The sequence below is a fragment of the Taudactylus pleione genome, unplaced genomic scaffold (assembly GCF_031769625.1).
Source record: "Taudactylus pleione unplaced genomic scaffold, aTauple2 ptg000502l, whole genome shotgun sequence".
In the NCBI taxonomy this organism is placed as follows: domain Eukaryota; kingdom Metazoa; phylum Chordata; class Amphibia; order Anura; family Myobatrachidae; genus Taudactylus; species Taudactylus pleione.
Window position 1 is genome coordinate 5,008,525 of NW_028284904.1, and position 25,529 is coordinate 5,034,053.

Below are 25,529 nucleotides of genomic sequence, written 5' to 3' on the forward strand. Positions count from 1 at the left end.
AAAAATACGCTAATGTCGCAGACGCCGGGATTTGGATGATACACTCACCTGCGGCTTCGCAAATCCAAGCGACGACGTACAAAGTCGCAGCTCGTCCTCGGATGAGTCGATTATCGGACTTCTGAGTAACCCTAAGTTGCCGGAGCCATTTTCCCTGTGAATGGGATCACAGCCGCAGCCAGAGACATGCCCTGAAAATGGTCGCGGCACGTCTGCGTTTCAGTCGCCACCACCTCGTTGCTGCGCCACAAATAAATCTTCAATGTGAGCGACATTGGTAATGACACTTGACGCATGCGCTGTGTGACTCCGCATTGTGGGCCTGATTCAGACCCACTCGCGAGCGGCTGTCCGCTCGCAAGTGGGTCGATGGTCTGCACTGAGCATGCACACGACGGAGGGAGCTCCATCGTGCGCATGCGCCAGACGCGACGAGCGAAGGACTTTCCTTCGCTCGTTGTGTCTGATCAAAGGGGGCGTGCTGTCGATGTTGATTGACAGCACGCCCCCTTTGGTGGGCATGCCGGGGGCGTGCCTCCCTGACGGAGGCGTTCCCAAGGGAACGCCTACCGTCAGAAGCCGGCCCACTGACATCACCATCGCCACTGCGAGCCGGAGCCTGCGGTTGAGGTTTTCACCCGCAGGGCCCGGAGTGATTTTGGCTCTATCAGAGCCAAAATCACTCCCACTGACATGATGTCAGTACGAGTGATTTTGGCTCTGATAGAGCCAAAATCACTCCGGGCCCTGCGGTTGAAAACCTCAACCGCAGGCTCCGGCTCGCAGTGGCGATGGTCGCGATGGTCACGACCATCGCGGCCATCAAACTGCACGCTCGTATAGGCTGTGGGTGGTAACCCACAGCTATACGAGCGTCCAGGAGGACGCTCCATAATTATGGAGGGCGGCCCTCATTCAGAGCGTGCTCTCTGCTCAGAGCGTACGGCTCTGAATGAGGGCCCGTGTCCATCTCTGATTAAGGCCCTGATAGCGAGAGCACCTTGTGTCCAGCTTACAAAAAGACACATGTGCCAACAATTCGGAGATGATTATATATATATATATATATATATATATATATATAGAAATAACGCCGGCACTCCACAGTGTAGTCAGTACCTGCCTGGGTGCCCTCTAATGGTGTGTGAACCAAGTATATAGGGAAAAACAGCGGCACTCTCAGGACTTGAAATATAAATGAGACTCACGACTCCCAGAGATCAGCGTCCAACGTTTCAGTCGGTGTGACTTTTATCAAGAATATATATATATTATACAGAGATGATTAGTAAGACTTGTACCCCTGTCATGTCAGCATAATTCCCAGGCTAAGAATGCATCAAGCCTGCTGTCACCCTCAGGACCTCATTCAGAGCCACTCGCAAGATGTGAGCGCTCGCCACGAATGAGGGCGGCCGCTTCTATGTTTAGAGCCAGCCTCCTAGCTGCTCGCCACAGCTTTAGCGAGTGGCCAGTTTAATGGTCGCGATGGTCAAGACCATCGCGACCATCGGGGGTTGCGACGAGACCCTTGTGGTAGGGTCTCGTTTACCGCAAGCCCCAGTGAGCTTTCGGCTCGATTAGAGCCAGAAGCTCACCACTGACATCACTCGTGATGTCAGTGGGGCCGCCCACAAACGGCAGGCGTTCCGTCATGAACGCCTCCGTTTGTGTAGCCACCCCCCCGCCCCGCCTACAAAACGGGACGAGCTGTCGATCACCATCGACAGCCGCCCCTTTTGTAGTGAGTCCTGGAGCGAGAAAATTTCTCTCTCGCTCCAGGGCTTGCGCACGCGCAGTGCGGCTGCTGCGCCTGCACAGAGCCCGAACATAGACCCGCTTGCGAGCACATAGGCACTTGCGAGTGGGTCTGAATGAGACCCTCAGTCTTCAGAAGGGCCTTGAAGCAACAAGCAATAGTGCAAAAACCTGGAAAGGGTTACTGAGTGACTGCCCCCACCCACCGCACCAAGGGCCTGATTCAGAGCCGGACGCTCTGAACGAGCGCCCGCTCTGAATCAGGGCATTTTTTTTTTGTGGCCTCTTGGCCGCTCGCATAGCTGTGGGTTACCATCGCGACCATCGGGCTTGCGACGAAACCCTTGCGGTAGGGTCTCGTTGCCGCAAGCCCCAGAGTGCTTTTGGCTCTAACAGAGCCAAAAGCACTCCCACTGACATCACTTGTGATGTCAGTGGGGCCGGCCCCAGACGGTAGGCGTTCCCATGGGAACGCCTCCGTCTGGGCAGCCACGCCCCCGGGCCGCCCACCAAAGGGAGCGTGCTGTCACTCAACATCGACAGCACGCCCCCTTTGGTACGAGACCCGGAGCGACGGCTTGCCCGTTGCTATCCGGGTCTTGCGCATGCGCACGATGGAGCCGGCTCCGTCATGCGTATGCGCACTGGGCCACCATTGACCCGCTTGCGAGCGCATAGCGCTCGCGAGCGGGTCTGAATCAGGCCCCAAGGCTCCCTTTCCAGCTACAACAGTAGCCAGAAGAAAACTCCCTTCCAGTGCGGCAGAAAACTTGTATCCTAGGGATAGCCATCAAATGGTTTACCATCGATGGCAGGAAACTATGGAATAAACAAATATTGATGGACGGCACAAGTGGGGATACGTGTCAGCAGTGGGCCATTTAGGGAAGAAGTACAGGGCTAAAGGACGGATGGCGGAGGAAAAGGAAAAACCTATTTTTGCATCTCCATTGGCAGTCAGCCATCGATGGTGGTGAAATGGCAAGCAATCTACCATCGGTAAAAAAAAATGTAATGTTTGATACACAACTATCGTAGATGTCTATACCTAATATGTCCTGGAGTCTAAAACGAGTATTAATACAAAGTGACCAATTAGGATGTGTAGGATGTGTGAAAGGGGTATAACTTGTTCTTTTTTGCTTTGATCCAACTCATATTCAGCCACATTTTGAGCTCTATTTATTAACATTATTTTTACTAAAATAAAGTGAAAAAGGATGTTTTCACACCCTTTTTATTTACATTATTTTAGTATCACCTATATTTACTAAAGCACAATTGGAGTAGAAGCCCTAATTATCACATTTTTAGTAGTCAGATCACATTTCCCATAATTGTAATGGGAAATGTGATCTGGTTACTAAAAATAAATTGTGAAAAAATACCGGGGAAAGCCCTGTGATAATAATGCCACCTGGAGGTGACGTTATCCAGGGTCTTCCCCGGTTACCGGACTCCTGCTCCGCTCTAACGCGCAGAGCAGAGCCCGGAGCCGGCCCCAGTGATCAGCTGTGTGGTGTAATCAGACCACACGCTGATATATAAGGCTGCGGAGGGGATTCGCAGGGACAGAGCTTTATTGCAAGCTCTGTCCCTGCAAGGGATTTTTAATAAATCCCTGTGATATTGCCTGAATTCGCAATGTGAATTCAGTCGGTAATATCACACTACAATCTGCATTTTAATGCGGATTCTAGTAAATAGGGCCCTTTGTGCATAAGCTGTATATGAAAATTTCATGTATGTATACTGGGCCTGATTCAGAGCCGGACGCAATTAGCGCTCGCTCGTCCTGAAAATAGGGGTGGCTATTCAAATGAACCGTTCGCTGTTTGCGGTCTGTTCACGCCTCTAGGTCTGAACGAGCGAACAAAACTTGCGGTCGTTTTTTGGGAAACTACGCCCCCTGGCCGCTCGCATCCTACGTCATGTCCGCTATTTATTAGATTAATCGAGTACATCGAACAGGGTATGAGCTGCTCGCTATTCTTGTGGTTGGTTTTTGCTACCACAATTTTGCGAGCAGTTCTGGCTTAAAAATAACCCAGTGACGTGGTCAATGACGCTGCTGTATTAATTATGCACACCCATAAAACGCCCGCTTTGACCTTTAAGCACGCCTGCGTTCTGATCTCCACTCCCCGTTTTCAAGCACCTTCCCCTGTTACCACCCACATACGCCTCTTTCTGTCACTCAAAATAGCAGGCATTCGCTATTTTGCGAGCACATGAATTTCGGCCGCACTGACTGGTTCGCGCATGCGTATAACGATCCGTGCGCATGCGCAGTTGGGCAAACATCGCTTGGAGCGAACGAGCTGCCGCTTACGAGTGGCTCTGAATCAGGCCCACAATCTTTGTTTGAGCCACAAAATTATTGAAAATATTGTATAAAATGACCTTGCTGGCTGTGTGTATAAGGTGTATATAACACATAGATACATTTAGATTTGGGTCCCATTCCCAGGATATCTCATTATGGTATGCACATATTCCAAACAACTGAATATTCCGATATCCAAAATACCCCTGGTCCCAAGAATTTTGGGTATGGGAGACTCAACCTGTAGAGTAATGCATTTTGCTATATTTTGCTACATCTATTAAAGGTTGAATTGTAACCCATACACCCACATAAAATGTGTTTTTGTACATTAACTTGAATAAGAACCCAATAAGGAGCATACACACTACACGATATGCTCCCTGAGCGATATCGTCTAGTGTGTCCCTGGCAGGGTGTGCTCAATGTCGTTCATGACATTGGGCACACCCGCTGAACGATATCATTAACGATATCGTTCAGCGCCGGGCTCTCTTCCCCATTCCCCAACATGCAGCAACCTGAGGTTGGCCTGTATGTTTACACGATGAACGATAATGATGAACGACCCGCGGGAACGCGCATCGTCGTTATCGTTCATCGTTTTGGTGTTAAAAATGGACGATAAAGTGGACGACTGAACGATAACAATATCATTATCGTTCAGTCGTCCACTTTAATCGCCCAGTGTGTACGCACCTAAAATCTTGTATTTATTTTAGGCTCATTTGGAAACATAGGCCCTCATTCAGACCCACTCGCGAGCGGCTGTCCGCTCGCAAGTGGGTCGATGGTCTGCACTGCGCATGCACACGACGGAGGGAGCTCCGTCGTGCGCATGCGCGAGACGCGACGAGCGAAGGACTTTCCTTTGCTCGTAGTGTCTCATCAAAGGGGGCGTGCTGTCGATGTTGACTGACAGCACGCCCCCTTTGGTGGGCGTGCCGGGGGCGTGCCTGCCAGACGGAGGCGTTCCCAAGGGAACGCCTACCGTCTGAAGCCGGCCCCACTGACATCACTAGTGATGTCAGTGGGAGTGATTTTGGCTCTGATAGAGCCAAAATCACTCCTGGCCTTGCGGTTGAAAAACTCAACCGCAGGCTTTTGCTCGCAGTGGCGATGGTCGCGATGGTCAAGACCATCGCGACCATAAGCCTGCACGCTCGTATATGCTGTGGGTGGTGACCCACAGCTATACGAGCGTCCAGGAGGACGCTCCATATTAATGGAGGTGGGCCCTGATTCAGAGCGAGCGCTCTGGTCAGAGCGTCCGGCTCTGAATCAGGGCCATAACTCATTGGAAAATGATTGGGGGTGGGACACATGACACATCGCATTTTGCATCCCGCCACTCATCGCAAGCATAACTGCGTTCACTAAAGCCCTATGCTTGAAGAAAGTCACAAAGGACAGCGCCTTCCAGTAAAAGCTGTCCTTTGTGATAGAAGCATTTTACAGGTTTAGGACCTGGGAGTCCTTCTGTGTATGCGTCAAGTGACGCATGCTCCCTGGGGGGGAGCTGGGACGGATCTAATTGGATCTCTCTCAGGGGGAATTGCAAATAGAAACCCATTGGCTTCTATTGGGTAACGGCATCTAAAGATGGCGTTGCCCATCGCATCCAAGCCCCAGAATGTATCGCATTCCGGAACTTGGTGCATATGCGGTAAGCGGCCAAACCTCCGAAAATGAAGTTTGATCGCAAAATCTGATGCATCCCACCCTGGGTATGTGTGTTGTAGTGGATGGTGAACTCTACCGTTTTAATTTTACATGAAATAATAAAAGATGTGTGGGTAGAATTTTAAACTTCTTCTGACTCAGAGATGTGCGCTCGATGGTTTACGTGCATCTCCGATGGTGTGTGATTAGCGTATGCGCAGAGACTGCAGATCTCGTCCTGTGAGACGACACGCAGTGCCCACAGCCGTCTGGGGGCAAGGAAGGGGTGGCGATGGCCAGCGTTCTTGAAAACGGGGGGGGTGTTAACCCCGTTTTTAAAGCGTGCCGCGGCCACTGTCTGCCTCTCCTGATGCAGTCTCACTGGCTCCAGCTGCTTGAAAACACTGATGCAGTGGCATAACAAGGGGGGTCGGCCGGGGCCACAGTCCAAGTCCGTTAAACTTAGTAACAGAAGTTTCAGCAGCCAATGAGAGTCAGACAGACTCTCATTGGCTGCTGCGCCCACGGCCGGACTCAGGCTGGAGCTCACTCATGAGCTCCTCCTTCCGCTCCCGCAGTAGGTGATGGGAGAGACGTCATGACGTCTCTCCCATAGTGCTGTGCAGGAGGATGGAGGAGCGGACGGCGGCGGGCGCAGAAGCGGGGATTCAGGTGTTTTGTGCATGTGTATGTCTGTGTATATAATATATTATGTAGTGGGCACTACTGGCTGGGAGCATGTATCACTAATGGGGGGACTCCATAGGGGGGACCACTACTGGGGGCACTTTATAAGGGGGACCACTACTGGGGGCACTGTATAAGGGTGCACTACTGGGGGCACTGTATAAAGGGGCACTACCAGGGGTGACTTAAGAGAGGAGGGGGCCCATGTGCATTCCCCGTGCAGAGCCCCCTTCTCTCTCCCCAGCAGCCGACTGATGCGGCCACCACAGGCAGTAGACTCTGGGCACTAGAGTGTGCCCAGCGACTACTGCGCGATTGCGCAGAACGCCGGAAACATGGCCGCAGTTGCCATTTTCCGGTGTTCTGTGCAGCGCTGACACCCGATGCAGGACCATGGACTGGTCAGTTTTAGATAATATGGGTGCAGGGTGTGCGATGCGAGGCCCCCCTGTACCCAGGGGCCCATGTTCCCCGCACACCTTGCACCCATTATAGATACGCCACTGGGCACTACTGGGGGCACTGTATAAGGGGCACTACTGGGGGCACTGTATAAGGGGGATCACTACAGGGGGCACTGTATAAGGGGCACTACTGGGGGCACTGAATAATGGTGCACTACTGGGGGCACTGTATAAGGGCCACTACTGGGTGCACTGTATAAGGGGCACTACTGGGGGCACTGTATAATGGTGCACTACTGGGGGCACTGTATAAGGGGCACTACTGGGGGCATTGTATAATGGTGCACTACTGGGGCACTGTATAAAGGGCACTACTGGGACACTACTACATGGGGCACTGCTACTGGGGACATTGCATAAAGGGCACTACTACACTGGGCATTGCAAGAGGAGCACTACTACTGGGGGCATGAAGGTGCATATGGATTGGAAAGGAATGTTCCAAGAGTGACGAGAAACGGTGGTGTCATGTTGACACGCCCCCATTTTTCAGTGGCCACGCCCCTTGTGACAAGTGGCCACGCCAGGGGAGACATTTTTCATTTTGCCCCTGGGCTCCAAATACCCTAGTTACGCCAATGCTCAGATGGCCGATGTTCACGCAGATAGTCCGATGCAGCACCTTAGGACGCATTAGTGGATCATAGAAGGCTATTTACACAAGATGCCTCCTGCTGCATTAGCATATTACTGCTCAGTCACTGCGTACAAAGGGCCTGATTCACTACTGATTGCAATAGCGTACGCAGGCAGCCAGTTGTTGTGTACTGCGCATGTGTATGCTTCGCAATGCGCGTGCGTGGTGGCTGTGCTGCGATCGGATTGCGATCGTGCTGAGCGCAGTCAGTCATCGCAGAGTGTGACAGGAAGTGAGCGTTTTGGGGTTGTGACGGGGGAGTGGTTGGAGAAACGCAGGCATGCCTGTCCGATTGAACGCCATTACATGGGCGTGCATAAATTAGCCACTGCGACAGCATACGCAGCTTGAATACTTACTGCGTGCAATGAGGTTAGCAACTTCTGAGCCAAGTCAGACCTGCTGTAATTGTGCGTGAGGGGCCGATGTTACTTGATGTTCCCGATGTGTACGCAGCACAAGGTATTACGGATATGAGATGAGATAGCGGTATTGAGCATCTTTATGCTGGCCGTGCAACGGCTTTGTGATTGCATTCATTAGCATATTATTGCAGCAGGCCTCCGTGCGTAATCGCATCACATTTCACAAAGAGAGCTCCAATTCCTTTCCTACACTACTGATCCCAGTAAGGGGGGAACAGTCTGTGGGACATCTGTCTCAGCACTGATCTCTGTCACACTCTGAACGCGCAGTGGGTGAAGAGAATTGATGAAGTGTTGCCATTTTCATGGAATTTCTCAGGAAATAATAAATAACTTACTGCATACTGCCATATTTTTCGGGAATGCTCATAAATCACCTTCTCATTGCATTCACAGATTTAAATGGAGATGTCTAGAGGTGGAATTTTAATACAAGTATTTTATGTTGTGCATTTAATATCATATATAGGGCCGAGTTCAATTAGCCGCGAAAAGCCGAGGTTGGCAAAAAGCGCAATGTTTTCGCCTCATTCGTCTGTTTGGACGCGATATTTTCTCCATGTGCGTCCCCGCTTATTCATTTCCAAAGCAGGCGTAAACGCAGATAGGCTAATGTAGTTAATAGTGGAACTAGCAAAAGGATAGGATATTTTGGGGAAATCAGTCTGTATCCCATAAAAACTCTCACTGACCCTGGGAATCAATATTAGCCCTAATAAAAGTATTTAGTGATCTTATATTGAGTCAAAGGGCTGTTATATGCATATTTGCATAAGTGTGGGAAAATGATATAAAGCAATGTATTTTGAGAAAAATAAGCACAGTAGTTAAATTTGGGGTACATGTAAATGGGTAATAGTATATTTTGGTGTCTCTAAAGGGAAGATTTAAAAAAGATCTAAAAAACACACCTGCTGCAGCCTGGTGCAATCCTAAACACACCTGGTGCAATCCTAAACACACCTGCTGCAGCCTGGTGCAATCCTAAACACACCTGCTGCAGCCTGGTGCAATCCTAAAAACACCGGCTGCAGCCTCGTGCAATCCTAAACACACCTGCTGCAGCCTCGTGCAATCCTAAACACACCTGTCTCTACCTTATAGCCCCCAAAATAACAGGCCCAATACTTTTTACCCATTTTCCAACACTTTTTACATTTTTGCCCCAAAGATGATGTTTTTTTTTAAGTGAATTAAGATATTTTTTTTTTTGTCTAATTAGTCATTAGGGGAGGCGGTGTCCATAGGGTTTTGAACCAATTCCCCACATTTATACCCCAAAATCTGGATTTTGCTCTCTTTTCTCCTGCCTTTTGCTGGGGAAACTTTTTCGCCTGGTTTTGCCTATGGAGTTTTGGCCTAGGCGAAAACGTCCTGGAATTGAAAACGGCGATACTTTGAAAACAGGCGAAAACCACGCATCGGCAGATCTTGGCTTTTCGCAGCTAATTGAATTTGGCCCTAAGTCCATTTTAGATTCTTACCTCGGCTTTCTATAGAATTATCAGACTAAATGCATGTATCAACGTAAATGTGCCTGATTGGCCATAGCATTTTTATTTTTAATGTCCTGTTTCCTTTCCATGTTCTTCCAGACAGTATAGAGGATGACTTTGAGTTGTCTACAGTTTGCCATCGTCCAGAAGGACTGGAACAACTACAAGAACAAACCAAATTTACGAAAAGAGAACTTCAGGTACTCTATCGAGGCTTTAAGAATGTAAGTATACGGACTGTACCATCCATGCAACCTGTCATCACGTATACTAATTCTTTCCAAAAAATATATTACAGTGCTACAGGTTTGGACCTATAGGGGCCTATTCATCATCACCTAATTTTTACAAAAGCAGGTGAAAATGCACATTTTCACCTGCAATGGTAAAAATTAAGTTTCGGGCCATTCATCAAGAAGGTAAACAGGAGTTGTCACAGATATCTCCTGCTTACCTTCCTCTTGCGGAATGTCCCGCTGTCACCATACACTAGTATCACAGATATCTCCTACTTACCTTCCTCTGGCGGAATGTCCCACTGTCCCAATACACTAGTATCACAGATATCTCCTACTTACCTTCCTCTTGCGGAATGGCCCGCTGTCCCCATACACTAGTATCACAGATATCTCCGACTTACCTTCCTCTTGCGGAATGTCCCGCTGTCCCCATACACTAGTATCACAGTTATCTCATACTTACCTTCCTCTTGCGGAATGTCCCGCTGTCCCCAATTCACTAGTATCACAGATATCTCCTACTTACCTTCCTCTTGCGGAATGGCCGCTGTCTCCATACACTACTATAACCGATATCTCTTACTTACCTTCCTCTTGCAGAATGGCCCGCTGTCCCTATACACTAGTATCAGATATCTCCTATTTACCTTCCTCTCCTGGAATGTCCTGCTGTCCCCATACACTAGTATCACAGATAACTCCTACTTACCTTCCTCTTGCGGAATGTCCCGCTGTCCCCATACACTAGTATCACAGATATCTCCTACTTACCTTCCTCTTGCGGAATGGCCCGCTGTCCCCATACACTAGTATCACAGATATCTCCAACTTACCTTCCTCTTGCGGAATGTCCCGCTGTCCCCATACACTAGTATCACAGTTATCTCTTACTTACCTTCCTCTTGCGGAATGTCCCGCTGTCCCCAATTCACTAGTATCACAGATATCTCCTACTTACCTTCCTCTTGCGGAATGGCCGCTGTCTCCATACACTACTATCACCGATATCTCTTACTTACCTTCCTCTTGCAGAATGGCCCGCTGTCCCTATACACTAGTATCAGATATCTCCTATTTACCTTCCTCTCCTGGAATGTCCTGCTGTCCCCATACACTAGTATCACAGATAACTCCTACTTACCTTCCTCTTGCGGAATGTCCCGCTGTCCCCATACACTAGTATCACAGATATCTCCTACTTACCTTCCTCTTGCGGAATGGCCGCTGTCCCCATACACTAGTATCACAGATATATCCTACTTACCTTCCTCTGGCGGAATGGCCCGCTATCCCCAAACACTAGTACACAGATATCTCGTGCTTACCTTCCTCTTGCGGAATGGCCCGCTGTCCCCATACACTAGTATCACAGATATCTCCTACTTACCTTCCTCTGGCGGAATGGCCCGCTGTCCCCATACACTAGTATCACAGATATCTCCTGCTTACCTTCCTCTTGCGGAATGGCCCGCTGTCCCCATACACTAGTATCACAGATATCTCCTGCTTACCTTCCTCTTGCGGAATGGCCCACTGTCCCCATACACTAGTATCACAGATATCTCCTACTTACCTTCCTCTTGCGGTATGTCCCGCTGTACCCATACACTAGTATCACAGATATCTCCTACTTACCGTCCTCTTGCGGAATGTCCCGCTGTCCCCATACACTAGTATCACAGATATCTCCTACTTACCTTCCTCTTGCGGAATGGCCGCTGTCTCCATACACTACTATCACCGATATCTCCTACTTACCTTCCTCTTGCGGAATGTCCCGCTATCCCCATACACCAGTATCACAGATATCTCCTACATCCCTTTCTCTTGGGAATGTCCCGCTGTCCCCATACACTAGTATCACAGATATCTCCTACTCTACTTACCTTCCTCTTGCGGAATGTCCCGCTGTCCCCGGACACTAGTATCACAGATATCTCCTACTTACCTTCCTCTTGCGGAATGTCCCGCTGTCCCCATACACTAGTGTCACAGATATCTCCTTCTTACCTTCCTCTTGCAGAATGTCCCGCTGTCCCCATACACTAGTATCACAGATATCTCCTACTTACCTTCATCTTGCGGAATGGCCGCTGTCTCCATACACTAGTATCACAGATATCTCCTACTTACCTTCCTCTTGCGGAATGGCCGCTGTCTCAATACACTACTATCACCGATATCTCCTACTTACCTTCCTCTTGCAGAATGGCCTGCTGTCCTCATACACTAGTATCACAGATATCTCCTACTTACCTTCCTCTCCTGGAATGTCCCGCTGTACCCAAACACTAGTATCACAGATATCTCCTACTTACCTTCCTCTTGCGGAATGGCCTGCTGTCCCCATACACTAGTATCACAGATATCTCCTACTTACCTTCCTCTTGCGGAATGTCCCGCTGTCCCCATACATTAGTATCACAGATATCTCCTACTTACCTTCCTCTGGCGGAATGTCCCGCTGTCCCCATACACTAGTATCACAGGTATCTCCTACTTACCTTTCTTTCCCGGAATGGCCCACTGTCCCCATACACTAGTATCACAGATATCGCCTACTTACCTTCCTCTTGCGGAATGTCCCGCTGTCCCCATACACTAGTATCACAGATATCTCCTACTTACCTTCCTCTTGCGGAATGTCCTGCTGTCCCCATACACTAGTATCACAGATATCTCCTACTTACCTTCCTCTGGCGGAATGTTCCGCTGTCCCCAAACACTAGTATCACAGATATCTCCTACATACCTTCCTCTTGCGGAATGTCCCGCTGTCCCCAAACACTAGTATCACCGATATCTCCTACTTACCTTCCTCTTGCAGAATGGCCTGCTGTCCTCATACACTAGTATCACAGATATCTCCTACTTACCTTCCTCTCCTGGAATGTCCCGCTGTACCCAAACACTAGTATCACAGATATCTCCTACTTACCTTCCTCTTGCGGAATGGCCTGCTGTCCCCATACACTAGTATCACAGATATCTCCTACTTACCTTCCTCTTGCGGAATGTCCCGCTGTCCCCATACATTAGTATCACAGATATCTCCTACTTACCTTTCTTTCCCGGAATGGCCCACTGTCCCCATACACTAGTATCACAGATATCGCCTACTTACCTTCCTCTTGCGGAATGTCCCGCTGTCCCCATACACTAGTATCACAGATATCTCCTACTTACCTTCCTCTGGCGGAATGGCCCGCTGTCCCCATACACTAGTATCACAGATATCTCCTGCTTACCTTCCACTTGCGGAATGGCCCGCTGTCCCCATACACTAGTATCACAGATATCTCCTGCTTACCTTCCTCTTGCGGAATGGCCCACTGTCCCCATACACTAGTATCACAGATATCTCCTACTTACCTTCCTCTTGCGGTATGTCCCGCTGTACCCATACACTAGTATCACAGATATCTCCTACTTACCGTCCTCTTGCGGAATGTCCCGCTGTCCCCATACACTAGTATCACAGATATCTCCTACTTACCTTCCTCTTGCGGAATGGCCGCTGTCTCCATACACTACTATCACCGATATCTCCTACTTACCTTCCTCTTGCGGAATGTCCCGCTATCCCCATACACCAGTATCACAGATATCTCCTACATACCTTTCTCTTGCGAATGTCCCGCTGTCCCCATACACTAGTATCACAGATATCTCCTACTCTACTTACCTTCCTCTTGCGGAATGTCCCGCTGTCCCCGTACACTAGTATCACAGATATCTCCTACTTACCTTCCTCTTGCGGAATGTCCCGCTGTCCCCATACACTAGTGTCACAGATATCTCCTTCTTACCTTCCTCTTGCAGAATGTCCCGCTGTCCCCATACACTAGTATCACATATATCTCCTACTTACCTTCATCTTGCGGAATGGCCGCTGTCTCCATACACTAGTATCACAGATATCTCCTACTTACCTTCCTCTTGCGGAATGGCCGCTGTCTCAATACACTACTATCACCGATATCTCCTACTTACCTTCCTCTTGCAGAATGGCCTGCTGTCCTCATACACTAGTATCACAGATATCTCCTACTTACCTTCCTCTCCTGGAATGTCCCGCTGTACCCAAACACTAGTATCACAGATATCTCCTACTTACCTTCCTCTTGCGGAATGGCCTGCTGTCCCCATACACTAGTATCACAGATATCTCCTACTTACCTTCCTCTTGCGGAATGTCCCGCTGTCCCCATACATTAGTATCACAGATATCTCCTACTTACCTTCCTCTGGCGGAATGTCCCGCTGTCCCCATACACTAGTATCACAGGTATCTCCTACTTACCTTTCTTTCCCGGAATGGCCCACTGTCCCCATACACTAGTATCACAGATATCGCCTACTTACCTTCCTCTTGCGGAATGTCCCGCTGTCCCCATACACTAGTATCACAGATATCTCCTACTTACCTTCCTCTTGCGGAATGTCCTGCTGTCCCCATACACTAATATCACAGATATCTCCTACTTACCTTCCTCTGGCGGAATGTTCCGCTGTCCCCAAACACTAGTATCACAGATATCTCCTACATACCTTCCTCTTGCGGAATGTCCCGCTGTCCCCAAACACTAGTATCACCGATATCTCCTGCTTACCTTCCTCTTGCAGAATGGCCTGCTGTCCTCATACACTAGTATCACAGATATCTCCTACTTACCTTCCTCTCCTGGAATGTCCCGCTGTACCCAAACACTAGTATCACAGATATCTCCTACTTACCTTCCTCTTGCGGAATGGCCTGCTGTCCCCATACACTAGTATCACAGATATCTCCTACTTACCTTCCTCTTGCGGAATGTCCCGCTGTCCCCATACATTAGTATCACAGATATCTCCTACTTACCTTTCTTTCCCGGAATGGCCCACTGTCCCCATACACTAGTATCACAGATATCGCCTACTTACCTTCCTCTTGCGGAATGTCCCGCTGTCCCCATACACTAGTATCACAGATATCTCCTACTTACCTTCCTCTTGCGGAATGTCCCACTGTACCCATACACTAGTATCACAGATATCTCTTACTTACCTTCCTCTTGCGGAATGTCCCGCTGTTCCCATACACTAGTATCACAGATATCTCCTACTTACCTTCCTCTTGCGGAATGGCCGCTGTCTCCATACACTACTATCACCGATATCTCCTACTTACCTTCCTCTTGCGGAATGTCCCGCTATCCCCATACACCAGTATCACAGATATCTCCTACATACCTTCCTCTTGCGAATGTCCCGCTGTCCCCATACACTAGTATCACAGATATCTCCTACTCTACTTACCTTCCTCTTGCGGAATGTCCCGCTGTCCCCATACACTAGTATCACAGATATCTCCTACTTACCTTCCTCTTGCGGAATGTCCCGCTGTCCCCATACACTAGTGTCACAGATATCTCCTGCTTACCTTTCTTTCCCGGAATGGTCCACTGTCCCCATACACTAGTATCACAGATATCGCCTACTTACCTTCCTCTTGCGGAATGTCCCGCTGTCCCCATACACTAGTATCACAGATATCTCCTACTTACCTTCCTCTTGCGGAATGTCCCACTGTACCCATACACTAGTATCACAGATATCTCCTACTTACCTTCCTCTTGCGGAATGTCCCGCTGTTCCCATACACTAGTATCACAGATATCTCCTACTTACCTTCCTCTTGCGGAATGGCCGCTGTCTCCATACACTACTATCACCGATATCTCCTACTTACCTTCCTCTTGCGGAATGTCCCGCTATCCCCATACACCAGTATCACAGATATCTCCTACATACCTTCCTCTTGCGAATGTCCCGCTGTCCCCATACACTAGTATCACAGATATCTCCTACTCTACTTACCTTCCTCTTGCGGAATGTCCCGCTGTCCCCGTACACTAGTATCACAGATATCTCCTACTTACCTTCCTCTTGCGGAATGTCCCGCTGTCCCCATACACTAGTGTCACAGATATCTCCTGCTTACCTTCCTCTTGCAGAATGTCCCGCTGTCCCCATACACTAGTATCACAGATATCTCCTACTTACCTTCCTCTTGCGGAATGGCCGCTGTCTCCATACACTAGTATCACAGATATCTCCTACTTACCTTCCTCTTGCGGAATGGCCGCTGTCTCAATACACTACTATCACCGATATCTCCTACTTACCTTCCTCTTGCAGAATGGCCTGCTGTCGTCATACACTAGTATCACAGATATCTCCTACTTACCTTCCTCTCCTGGAATGTCCCGCTGTCCCCAAACACTAGTATCACAGATATCTCCTACTTACCTTCCTCTTGCGGAATGGCCTGCTGTCCCCATACACTAGTATCACAGATATCTCCTACTTACCTTCCTCTTGCGGAATGTCCCGCTGTCCCCATACATTAGTATCACAGATATCTCCTACTTACCTTCCTCTGGCGGAATGTCCCGCTGTCCCCATACACTAGTATCACAGGTATCTCCTACTTACCTTTCTTTCCCGGAATGGCCCGCTGTCCCCATATACTAGTATCACAGATATCGCCTACTTACCTTCCTCTTGCGCAATGTCCCGCTGTCCCCATACACTAGTATCACAAATATCTCCTACTTGCCTTCCTCTTGCGGAATGTCCTGCTGTCCCCATACACTAGTATCACAGATATCTCCTACTTACCTTCCTCTGGCGGAATGTTCCGCTGTCCCCAAACACTAGTATCACAGATATCTCCTACATACCTTCCTCTTGCGGAATGTCCCGCTGTCCCCAAACACTAGTATCACAGATATCTCCTACTTTCCTTCCTCTTGCGGAATGGCCGCTGTCCCCATACACTAGTATCACAGATATCTCCTACTTACCTTCCTCTGGCGGAATGTCCCGCTTCTCCTACATACCTTCCTCTTGCGGAATGTCCCGCTGTCCCCAAACACTAGTATCACAGATATCTCCTACTTACCTTCCTTTCCCGGAATGGCCCGCTGTCCCCATACACTAGTATCACAGATATCTCCTACTTATCTTCCTCTTGCGGAATGTCCCGCTGTCCCCATACACTAGTATCACAGATATCTCCTACTTACCTTCCTCTGGCGGAATGTCCCGCTGTCCCCATACACTAGTATCACAGATATCTCCTACTTACCTTCCTCTGGCGGAATGTCCCGCTGTCCCCAAACACTCATATCACAGATATCTCCTACATACCTTCCTCTTGCGGAATGTCACGCTGTCCCCAAACACTAGTATCACAGATATCTCCTACTTACCTTCCTCTTGCGGAATGGCCGCTGTCCCCATACACTAGTATCACAGATATCTCCTACTTACCTTCCTCTTGCGGAATGGCCCGCTGTCCCCATACACTAGTATCACAGATATCTCCTACTTACCTTCCTCTTGCGGAATGGCCCGCTGTCCCCATACACTAGTATCACAGATATCTCCTACTTACCTTCCTCTTGCGGAATGTCCCGCTGTCCCCATACACTAGTATCACAGATATCTCCTACTTACCTTCCTCTTGCGGAATGTCCCGCTGTCCCCATACAATAGTATCACAGATATCTCCTACTTACCTTCCTCTGGCGGAATGTCCCGCTGTCCCCAAACACTAGTATCACAGATATCTCCTACATACCTTCCTCTTGCGGAATGTCCCGCTGTCCCCAAACACTAGTATCACAGATATCTCCTACTTACCTTCCTCTTGCGGAATGGCCCGCTGTCCCCATACACTAGTATCACAGATATCTCCTACATACCTTCCTCTTGCGGAATGTCCTGCTGTCCCCATACACTAGTATCACAGATATCTCCTACTTACCTTCCTCTGGCGGAATGTCCCGCTGTCCCCAAACACTAGTATCACAGATATCTCCTACATACCTTCCTCTTGCGGAATGTCCCGCTGTCCCCAAACACTAGTATCACAGATATCTCCTACTTACCTTCCTCTTGCGGAATGGCCGCTGTCCCAATACACTAGTATCACAGATATCTCCTACTTACCTTCCTCTGGCGGAATGTCCCGCTGTCCCCAAACACTAGTATCAAAGATATCTCCTACTTACCTTCCTCTTGCGGAATGTCCCGCTGTCCCCATACACTAGTATCAAAGATATCTCCTACTTACCTTCCTCTTGCGGAATGTCCCGCTGTCCCCATATACTAGTATCACAGATATCTCCTACTTACCTTCCTCTGGCGGAATGTCCCGCTGTCCCCATACACTAGTATCACAGGTATCTCCTACTTACCTTCCTTTCCCGGAATGGCCCGCTGTCCCCATACACTAGTATCACAGATATCTCCTACTTACCTTCCTCTGGCGGAATGTCCCACTGTCCCCAAACACTAGTATCACAGATATCTCCTACATACCTTCCTCTTGCGGAATGTCCCGCTGTCCCCAAACACTAGTATCACAGATATCTCCTACTTACCTTCCTCTTGCGGAATGGCCCGCTGTCCCCATACACTAGTATCACAGATATCTCCTACTTACCTTCCTCTTGCGGAATGTCCCGCTGTCCCCATACACTAGTATCACAGATATCTCCTACTTACCTTCCTCTTGCGTAATGTCCCGCTGTCCCCATACACTAGTATCACAGATATCTCCTACTTACCTTCCTCTTGCGGAATGTCCTGCTGTCCCCATACACTAGTATCACAGATATCTCCTACTTACCTTCCTCTGGCGGAATGTCCCGCTGTCCCCAAACACTAGTATCACAGATATCTCCTACTTATCTTCCTCTTGCGGAATGGCCGCTGTCCCCATACACTAGTATCACAGATATCTCCTACTTACCTTCCTTTTGCGGAATGGCCCGCTGTCCCCATACACTAGTATCACAGATATCTCCTATTTACCTTCCTGTCCCGGAATGGCCCGCTGTCCCCATACACTAGTATCACAGATATCACCTACTTACCTTCCTCTCCCGGAATGGCCCGCTGTCCCCATACACTAATATCACAGACTGGAGGAAATAGGAAACCGTCAGTTAGTAAAACAATGTTTATTTATTTATTTATTTGTATACGCAGGATAAGTCAGTGGTAGAACATGAGGTTTAATGTACAGATTTGTCCTTATTTACCCATCGTTTTTGTGCCATAAGTAGCGAGATGCATGTGCCACGGGTAGGAATTTTCAGACTATACTATAGATGTGCGGATTGGTTCTCCAGGAATCCGAATCCACCTGAGTTTTGTGAATCCGCACAGAGACGAGTCGCGGTTTTGATCTTCCAGCGGTTCAGAATTCGGATTTTGAATTTCGGGATTTGGATTGCATAAATTTCATGATTTTAGCCGTTTGTTAAAACTTTTTATCAGTTTTTTAAAAAAAGAAAACCCCAGAACCAAAACAAGAAGATGAATCTGGATCCAAAATGAAAACACGGGGATCAGCGCTTGTCTCTACCTAAATTTTTACCTCCTAAATTTGGCACCGCAGCTGCGTATAAGCAAGATTGTAGTGTACTGGGCGCTTAGGCTGTGTACTCCCCTTGTCGCACACTGCTGTGTCACGCAAAGACGCCAGTTGTGTGCCCGGTGCTCGTAATTTTGTCGCATTTGAATTGCGAAACAGATGCAAATTCTGAAAAATACTGAGCATCTGGACGCATGGCGCGGCTTAGTTGCATATATTTTGTGATGCTATTTAGTGAAATTTGATGATAGGTCAGTGAGGACACATTTATATCTTGTTTGTTGATTATAAGGATATTAATGGGCTGATTCGCACGCTGAGTCGCACGCAGTGTAAATGTAGTCACAGGCAGCTGCAGAAGCCTGATTTACTACCTTATGCTAATGCCAGTATCTGTTCAACTAATGTGGGGCATCCTCCATGTGCAAGCAGAAACCAGTGCCGCCAATTAATTATACATAGTACGCCGTAACCTTTATCATTAGCATCTGCATTTGCGCCAGACCCATGCTAGGAGCAAGAGATCCGAAACAGGTTTCCCGTCCGTACGAAGGACTACCAATCGTATAGAGCTTTAGATAAATGACAATGACACTCCTCCAAGTCAGGGTGGTTACATGCGATCGTATGGTCACCACCCAGGTCGTCACGGCCTGAAACGCCCTATTTCATGGAAAGAAAAACCAAGCTCCATCCGACTCAGAATAGGGCATACGCAAGATGCGTAAATTCACTTCTGCGCCATTTTTCATCCATGAACAGAGATCCGCGTGACTAAGACGCAGCCCCTATATGTGACTTTACCAGATGGGTGACATTTCCTACCTTAGTGATGACCCCCAATTATTAGTGAGGTCATACAGTAAGATGCATTCTCATCAAATCTTGTTCATACATTGCCTACCCTCCCGAAATGGCCGGGAGTCTCCCGAAAATCAGGTGGCGCTCCTGGCTAACTGGAAAGGTGGACATGTCTCCTGGGTTTGGGGCCACCCAACTGCATACAGGCAGCCGATTACGTGATTCATGTTAAATTGCATCATGGTAGCCACGCCCCCCCTCCCACTCCACACTGCTGGTAATCTCAGCATTGCACAACTAGGGCGGGGCTATGATGATGCAATTTCATCATCATGCCCCCAGGCCTGCCCACCTCTGCCGAGTCCCACCCCCGCCCACCTCCGCCGAGTCCCACCCCTGCAGTGCCAGCAAGTATGATCTTGTTCAGTCTACAAAACATCTGCCATGTATGTTGTGCAGACCACAGATACATTTGTGTGTCAGGGCCATAAGTATCCTGTATCTGTGAAGGCTCTTTTCCTCTTTCCTTGACGCCACGGATCTGCGAGAAGACGGTTAAACTTCTTGAAAGTCAGATCATAACTTATTAAAGAGTCTGCGATGACCCTGCTGTAAACTTCTCAGGTTCTCAGCTTGGATTTTCTTCCATATACACCACTAGTATTTTAACAGCGGGTGCTGAAGCTCAGTTTTCAGGCTAAATAATACAAAATGGGGGGAGAGAGAAGTCCCTGAACCTTAACAAAATGGTCTTAATTTTAATGATGAAGGATCTCAATCTCCAATCCATTATGTAGAGCAATAGAAGGTCAGACTGTGATTTTATTTTTATTTTTTTAAATACGATCTTGGGAAACAGATGGCTGTCACTGTCTTTTGCTGAATCAGACCTGGAATTGTAATACTTAATTATTAATCCAGTAAATGGAAAGGCGTAAGTGCGGCCTAAGGGTGCCCTCTAGTGATGAGGATGAGATTTAAGAAAAGAAATGGATCATGGGAAAAATAAATCTATGTAGTCCTACAGTATATGCAACGTGAAATACTTATTTATTGCATGCATGCTTTTCATTTACAATCTAATGATTTTATTCATTGTAACAGGAATGTCCTAGCGGCATTGTCAATGAAGATAATTTCAAACAGATTTATTCCCAGTTTTTTCCGCAAGGAGGTAAGGTTTACTTCATATTGTGTACGTGTACAATGTAACATTACTGAGATACTTCATATTGTGTACGTGTACAATGTAACATTACTGAGATACTTCATATTGTGTACGTGTACAATGTAACATTACTGACATACTTCATATTGTGTACGTGTATAATGTAACATTACTGAAATACTTCATATTGTGTATGTGTACAATGTAACATTACTGACATATTTCATATTGTGTACGTGTACAATGTAACATTACTGACATACTTCATATTGTGTACGTGTACAATGTAATATTACTGACATACTTCATATTGTGTACACGTACAATGTAACATTACTGAGATACTTCATATTGTGTACGCGTACAATGTAACATTACTGACATACTTCATATTGTGTACGTGTACAATGTAACATTACTGACAAACTTCATATTGTGTACGCGTACAATGTAACATTACTGAGATACTTCATATTGTGTACGTGTACAATGTAACATTACTAACATACTTCATATTGTGTACGCGTACAATGTAACATTACTGAGATACTTCATATTGTGTACGTGTACAATGTAACATTACTGACATACTTCATATTGTGTACGTGTACAATGTAACATTACTGAGATACTTCATATTGTGTACGTGTACAATGTAACATTACTGACATACTTCATATTGTGTACGTGTACAATGTAACATTACTGAGATACTTCATATTGTGTACGCGTACAATGTAACATTACTGACATACTTCATATTGTGTACGTGTACAATGTAACATTACTGACATACTTCATATTGTGTACGTGTACAATGTAACATTACTGAGATACTTCATATTGTGTACGCGTACAATGTAACATTACTGACAAACTTCATATTGTGTACCCGTGCAATGTAACATTACTGACATACTTCATATTGTGTACGCGTACAATGTAACATTACTGAGATACTTCATATTGTGTACCCGTACAATGTAACATTACTGACATACTTCATATTGTGTACGTGTACAATGTAACCTTACTGAGATACTTCATATTGTGTACGTGTACAATGTAACATTACTGACATACTTCATATTCTGTACGTGTACAATGTAACATTACTGACATACTTCATATTCTGTACGCGTACAATGTAACATTACTGAAATACTTCATATTGTGTACGCGTACAATGTAACATTACTGAGATACTTCATATTGTGTACGCGTACAATGTAACATTACTGACATACTTCATATTGTGTACGTGTACAATGTAACATTACTGACATACTTCATATTGTGTACGTGTACAATGTAACATTACTGAGATACTTCATATTGTGTACGCGTACAATGTAACATTACTGACATACTTCATATTGTGTACCCGTACAATGTAACATTACTGACATACTTCATATTGTGTACGCGTACAATGTAACATTACTGAGATACTTCATATTGTGTACCCGTACAATGTAACATTACTGACATACTTCATATTGTGTACGTGTACAATGTAACCTTACTGAGATACTTCATATTGTGTACGTGTACAATGTAACATTACTGACATACTTCATATTCTGTACGCGTACAATGTAACATTACTGAAATACTTCATATTGTGTACGTGTACAATGTAACATTACTGACATACTTCATATTGTGTACGCGTACAATGTAACATTACTGAGATACTTCATATTGTGTACGTGTACAATGTAACATTACTGACATACTTCATATTGTGTACGCGTACAATGTAACATTACTGAGATACTTCATATTGTGTACGCGTACAATGTAACATTACTGACATACTTCATATTGTGTACGTGTACAATGTAACATTACTGACATACTTCATATTGTGTTAGTGTATAATATAACATTACTGAGATACTTCATATTGTGTACGCGTACAATGTAACATTACTGACATACTTCATATTGTGTACGTGTACAATGTAACATTACTGAGATACTTCATATTGTGTACATGTACAATGTAACATTACTGACATACTTCATATTGTGTACGCGTACAATGTAACATTACTGACATACTTCATATTGTGTACGTATACAATGTATCATTACTGAGATACTTCATATTGTGTACGCGTACAATGTAACATTACTGAGATACTTCATATTGTGTACAATGTAACATTACTGACATACTTCATATTGTGTACGTGTACAATGTAACATTACTGACATACTTCATATTGTGTACGTGTACAATGTAATATTACTGACATACTTCATATTGTGTACATGTACAATGTAACATTACTGACATACTTCATATTGTGTACGTGTACAATGTAACATTACTGAGATACTTCATATTGTGTACGTATACAATGTAACATTACTGACATACTTCATATTGTGTACGTGTACAATGTAATATTACTGAGATACTTCATATTGTGTACGCGTACAATGTAACATTACTGAGATACTTCATATTGTGTACGTGTACAATGTAACATTACTGACATACTTCATATTGTGTACGTGTATAATGTAACATTACTGACATACTTCATATTGTGTACGCGTACAATGTAACATTACTGAGATACTTCATATTGTGTACGTGTACAATGTATCATTACTGACATACTTCATATTGTGTACGTGTTCAATGTAACATTACTGACATACTTCATATTGTGTACGCGTACAATGTAACATTACTGACATACTTCATATTGTGTACGTGTACAATGTAACATTACTGACATACTTCATATTGTGTACGTGTACAATGTAACATTACTGACATAGGATATAAGGGTCTATCGGGTCTATATACTAAGCCTTGGAGATAAAGTGGATGGAGATAAAGTACCAACCAATCAGCTCCTAACTATAATTTTTCAAACACAGACTGTTAGGAGCTGATTGGTTGGTACATTATCTCTCTCCAGTTTAGCTCTCTCCAAGCTTTCATGAATACCCCCTTTATCTCCATCTACTTTATTTCTCTCTAAGGCTTAGTACATAAGGGGGGTCTATGCACTAAACCTTGAAGAGAGATAAAGTGGATGGAGATAAACTATCAACCAATCAGCTCCTAACTGTCATTTTTCAAAGACAGCCTGTAAAGTAACAGGAGGTAACCAGTTTCACTTTATCTCCGTCAACTTTATCTCTCTCCAAGGTTTAGTACATAGACCCCATAGACCCCTACGGTGTAAAATGTCTCAACGCTTGGAGAGAGATAAAGTGGATCGAGATAAAGTACCAACCAATCAGCTCCTAACTGTCACTTTACAGACTGTGCTTGAAAAATGATAGTTAGAAGCTGTACTTTGGGGGAAATGCATCTACTCTTTGAGAGAGATAAAGTGCCATCCAATCAGCTCCTGACTGTAATTTTCTCAAACACAGACAGTTAAATGACAGTTAGAAGCTGATCGATTGGTACTTTACCTATCTCCAAGCTTTGATGCATCTCCCCCTATGTATCAATATTTGCGGTACAGCCACAATTTTTTTTCTATCGATATTGCTTTGTTTACTTAGTGTTTATTACTTACATTACTTTACTTAGTGTTTATTACTTACTTTACTTAGTGTTTATTACTTACATTACTTTACTTAGTTTTAATTACTTACTTTACTTAGTGTGTATTACTTACATTACTTAGTGTTTATTACTTACATTACTTTACTTAGTGTTTATTACTTACTTTACTTAGTGTTTATTACTTACATTACTTAGTGTGTATTACTTACTTTACTTAGTGTTTATTACATACATTACTTAGTGTTTATTACATACATTACTTAGTGTTTATTACTTACATTACTTAGTGTTTATTACTTACATTACTTAGTGTGTATTACTTACATTACTTAGTGTGTATTACTTACATTACTTAGTGTTTATTACTTACATTACTTAGTGTTTATTACTTACATTACTTAGTGTTTATTACTTACATTACTTAGTGTGTATTACTTACATTACTTAGTGTTTATTACTTACATTACTTAGTGTGTATTACTTACATTACTTAGTGTTTATTACTTACATTACTTAGTGTTTATTACTTACATTACTTAGTGTTTATTACTTACTTTACTTAGTGTTTATTACTTACATTACTTAGTGTTTATTACTTACATTACTTAGTGTTTATTACTTACTTTACTTAGTGTTTATTACTTACATTACTTAGTGTTTATTACATACATTACTTAGTGTTTATTACTTACATTACTTAGTGTTTATTACTTACATTACTTAGTGTGTATTACTTACATTACTTAGTGTTTATTACTTACATTACTTAGTGTTTATTACTTACATTACTTAGTGTTTATTACTTACATTACTTAGTGTGTATTACTTACATTACTTAGTGTTTATTACTTACATTACTTAGTGTGTATTACTTACATTACTTAGTGTGTAT

The 25,529-nt window shown here is 45.4% G+C and overlaps 1 protein-coding gene across 4 annotated transcripts in view; it reads left to right on the forward strand.

The window, feature by feature from the left end:
- The window catches only part of KCNIP2 (potassium voltage-gated channel interacting protein 2), a 507,168-nt gene that overhangs the window by 459,006 nt on the left and 22,633 nt on the right, over window positions 1–25,529 (forward strand). For all 4 annotated transcript variants that reach the window (XM_088449952.1, XM_088449951.1, XM_088449950.1 and 1 more), the window contains 2 exons: window positions 9,555–9,679; window positions 21,030–21,099. In XM_088449952.1, the coding sequence (XP_088306078.1) occupies window positions 9,555–9,679; window positions 21,030–21,099 (195 nt within the window). The remainder of the gene's footprint in view (window positions 1–9,554; window positions 9,680–21,029; window positions 21,100–25,529) is intronic.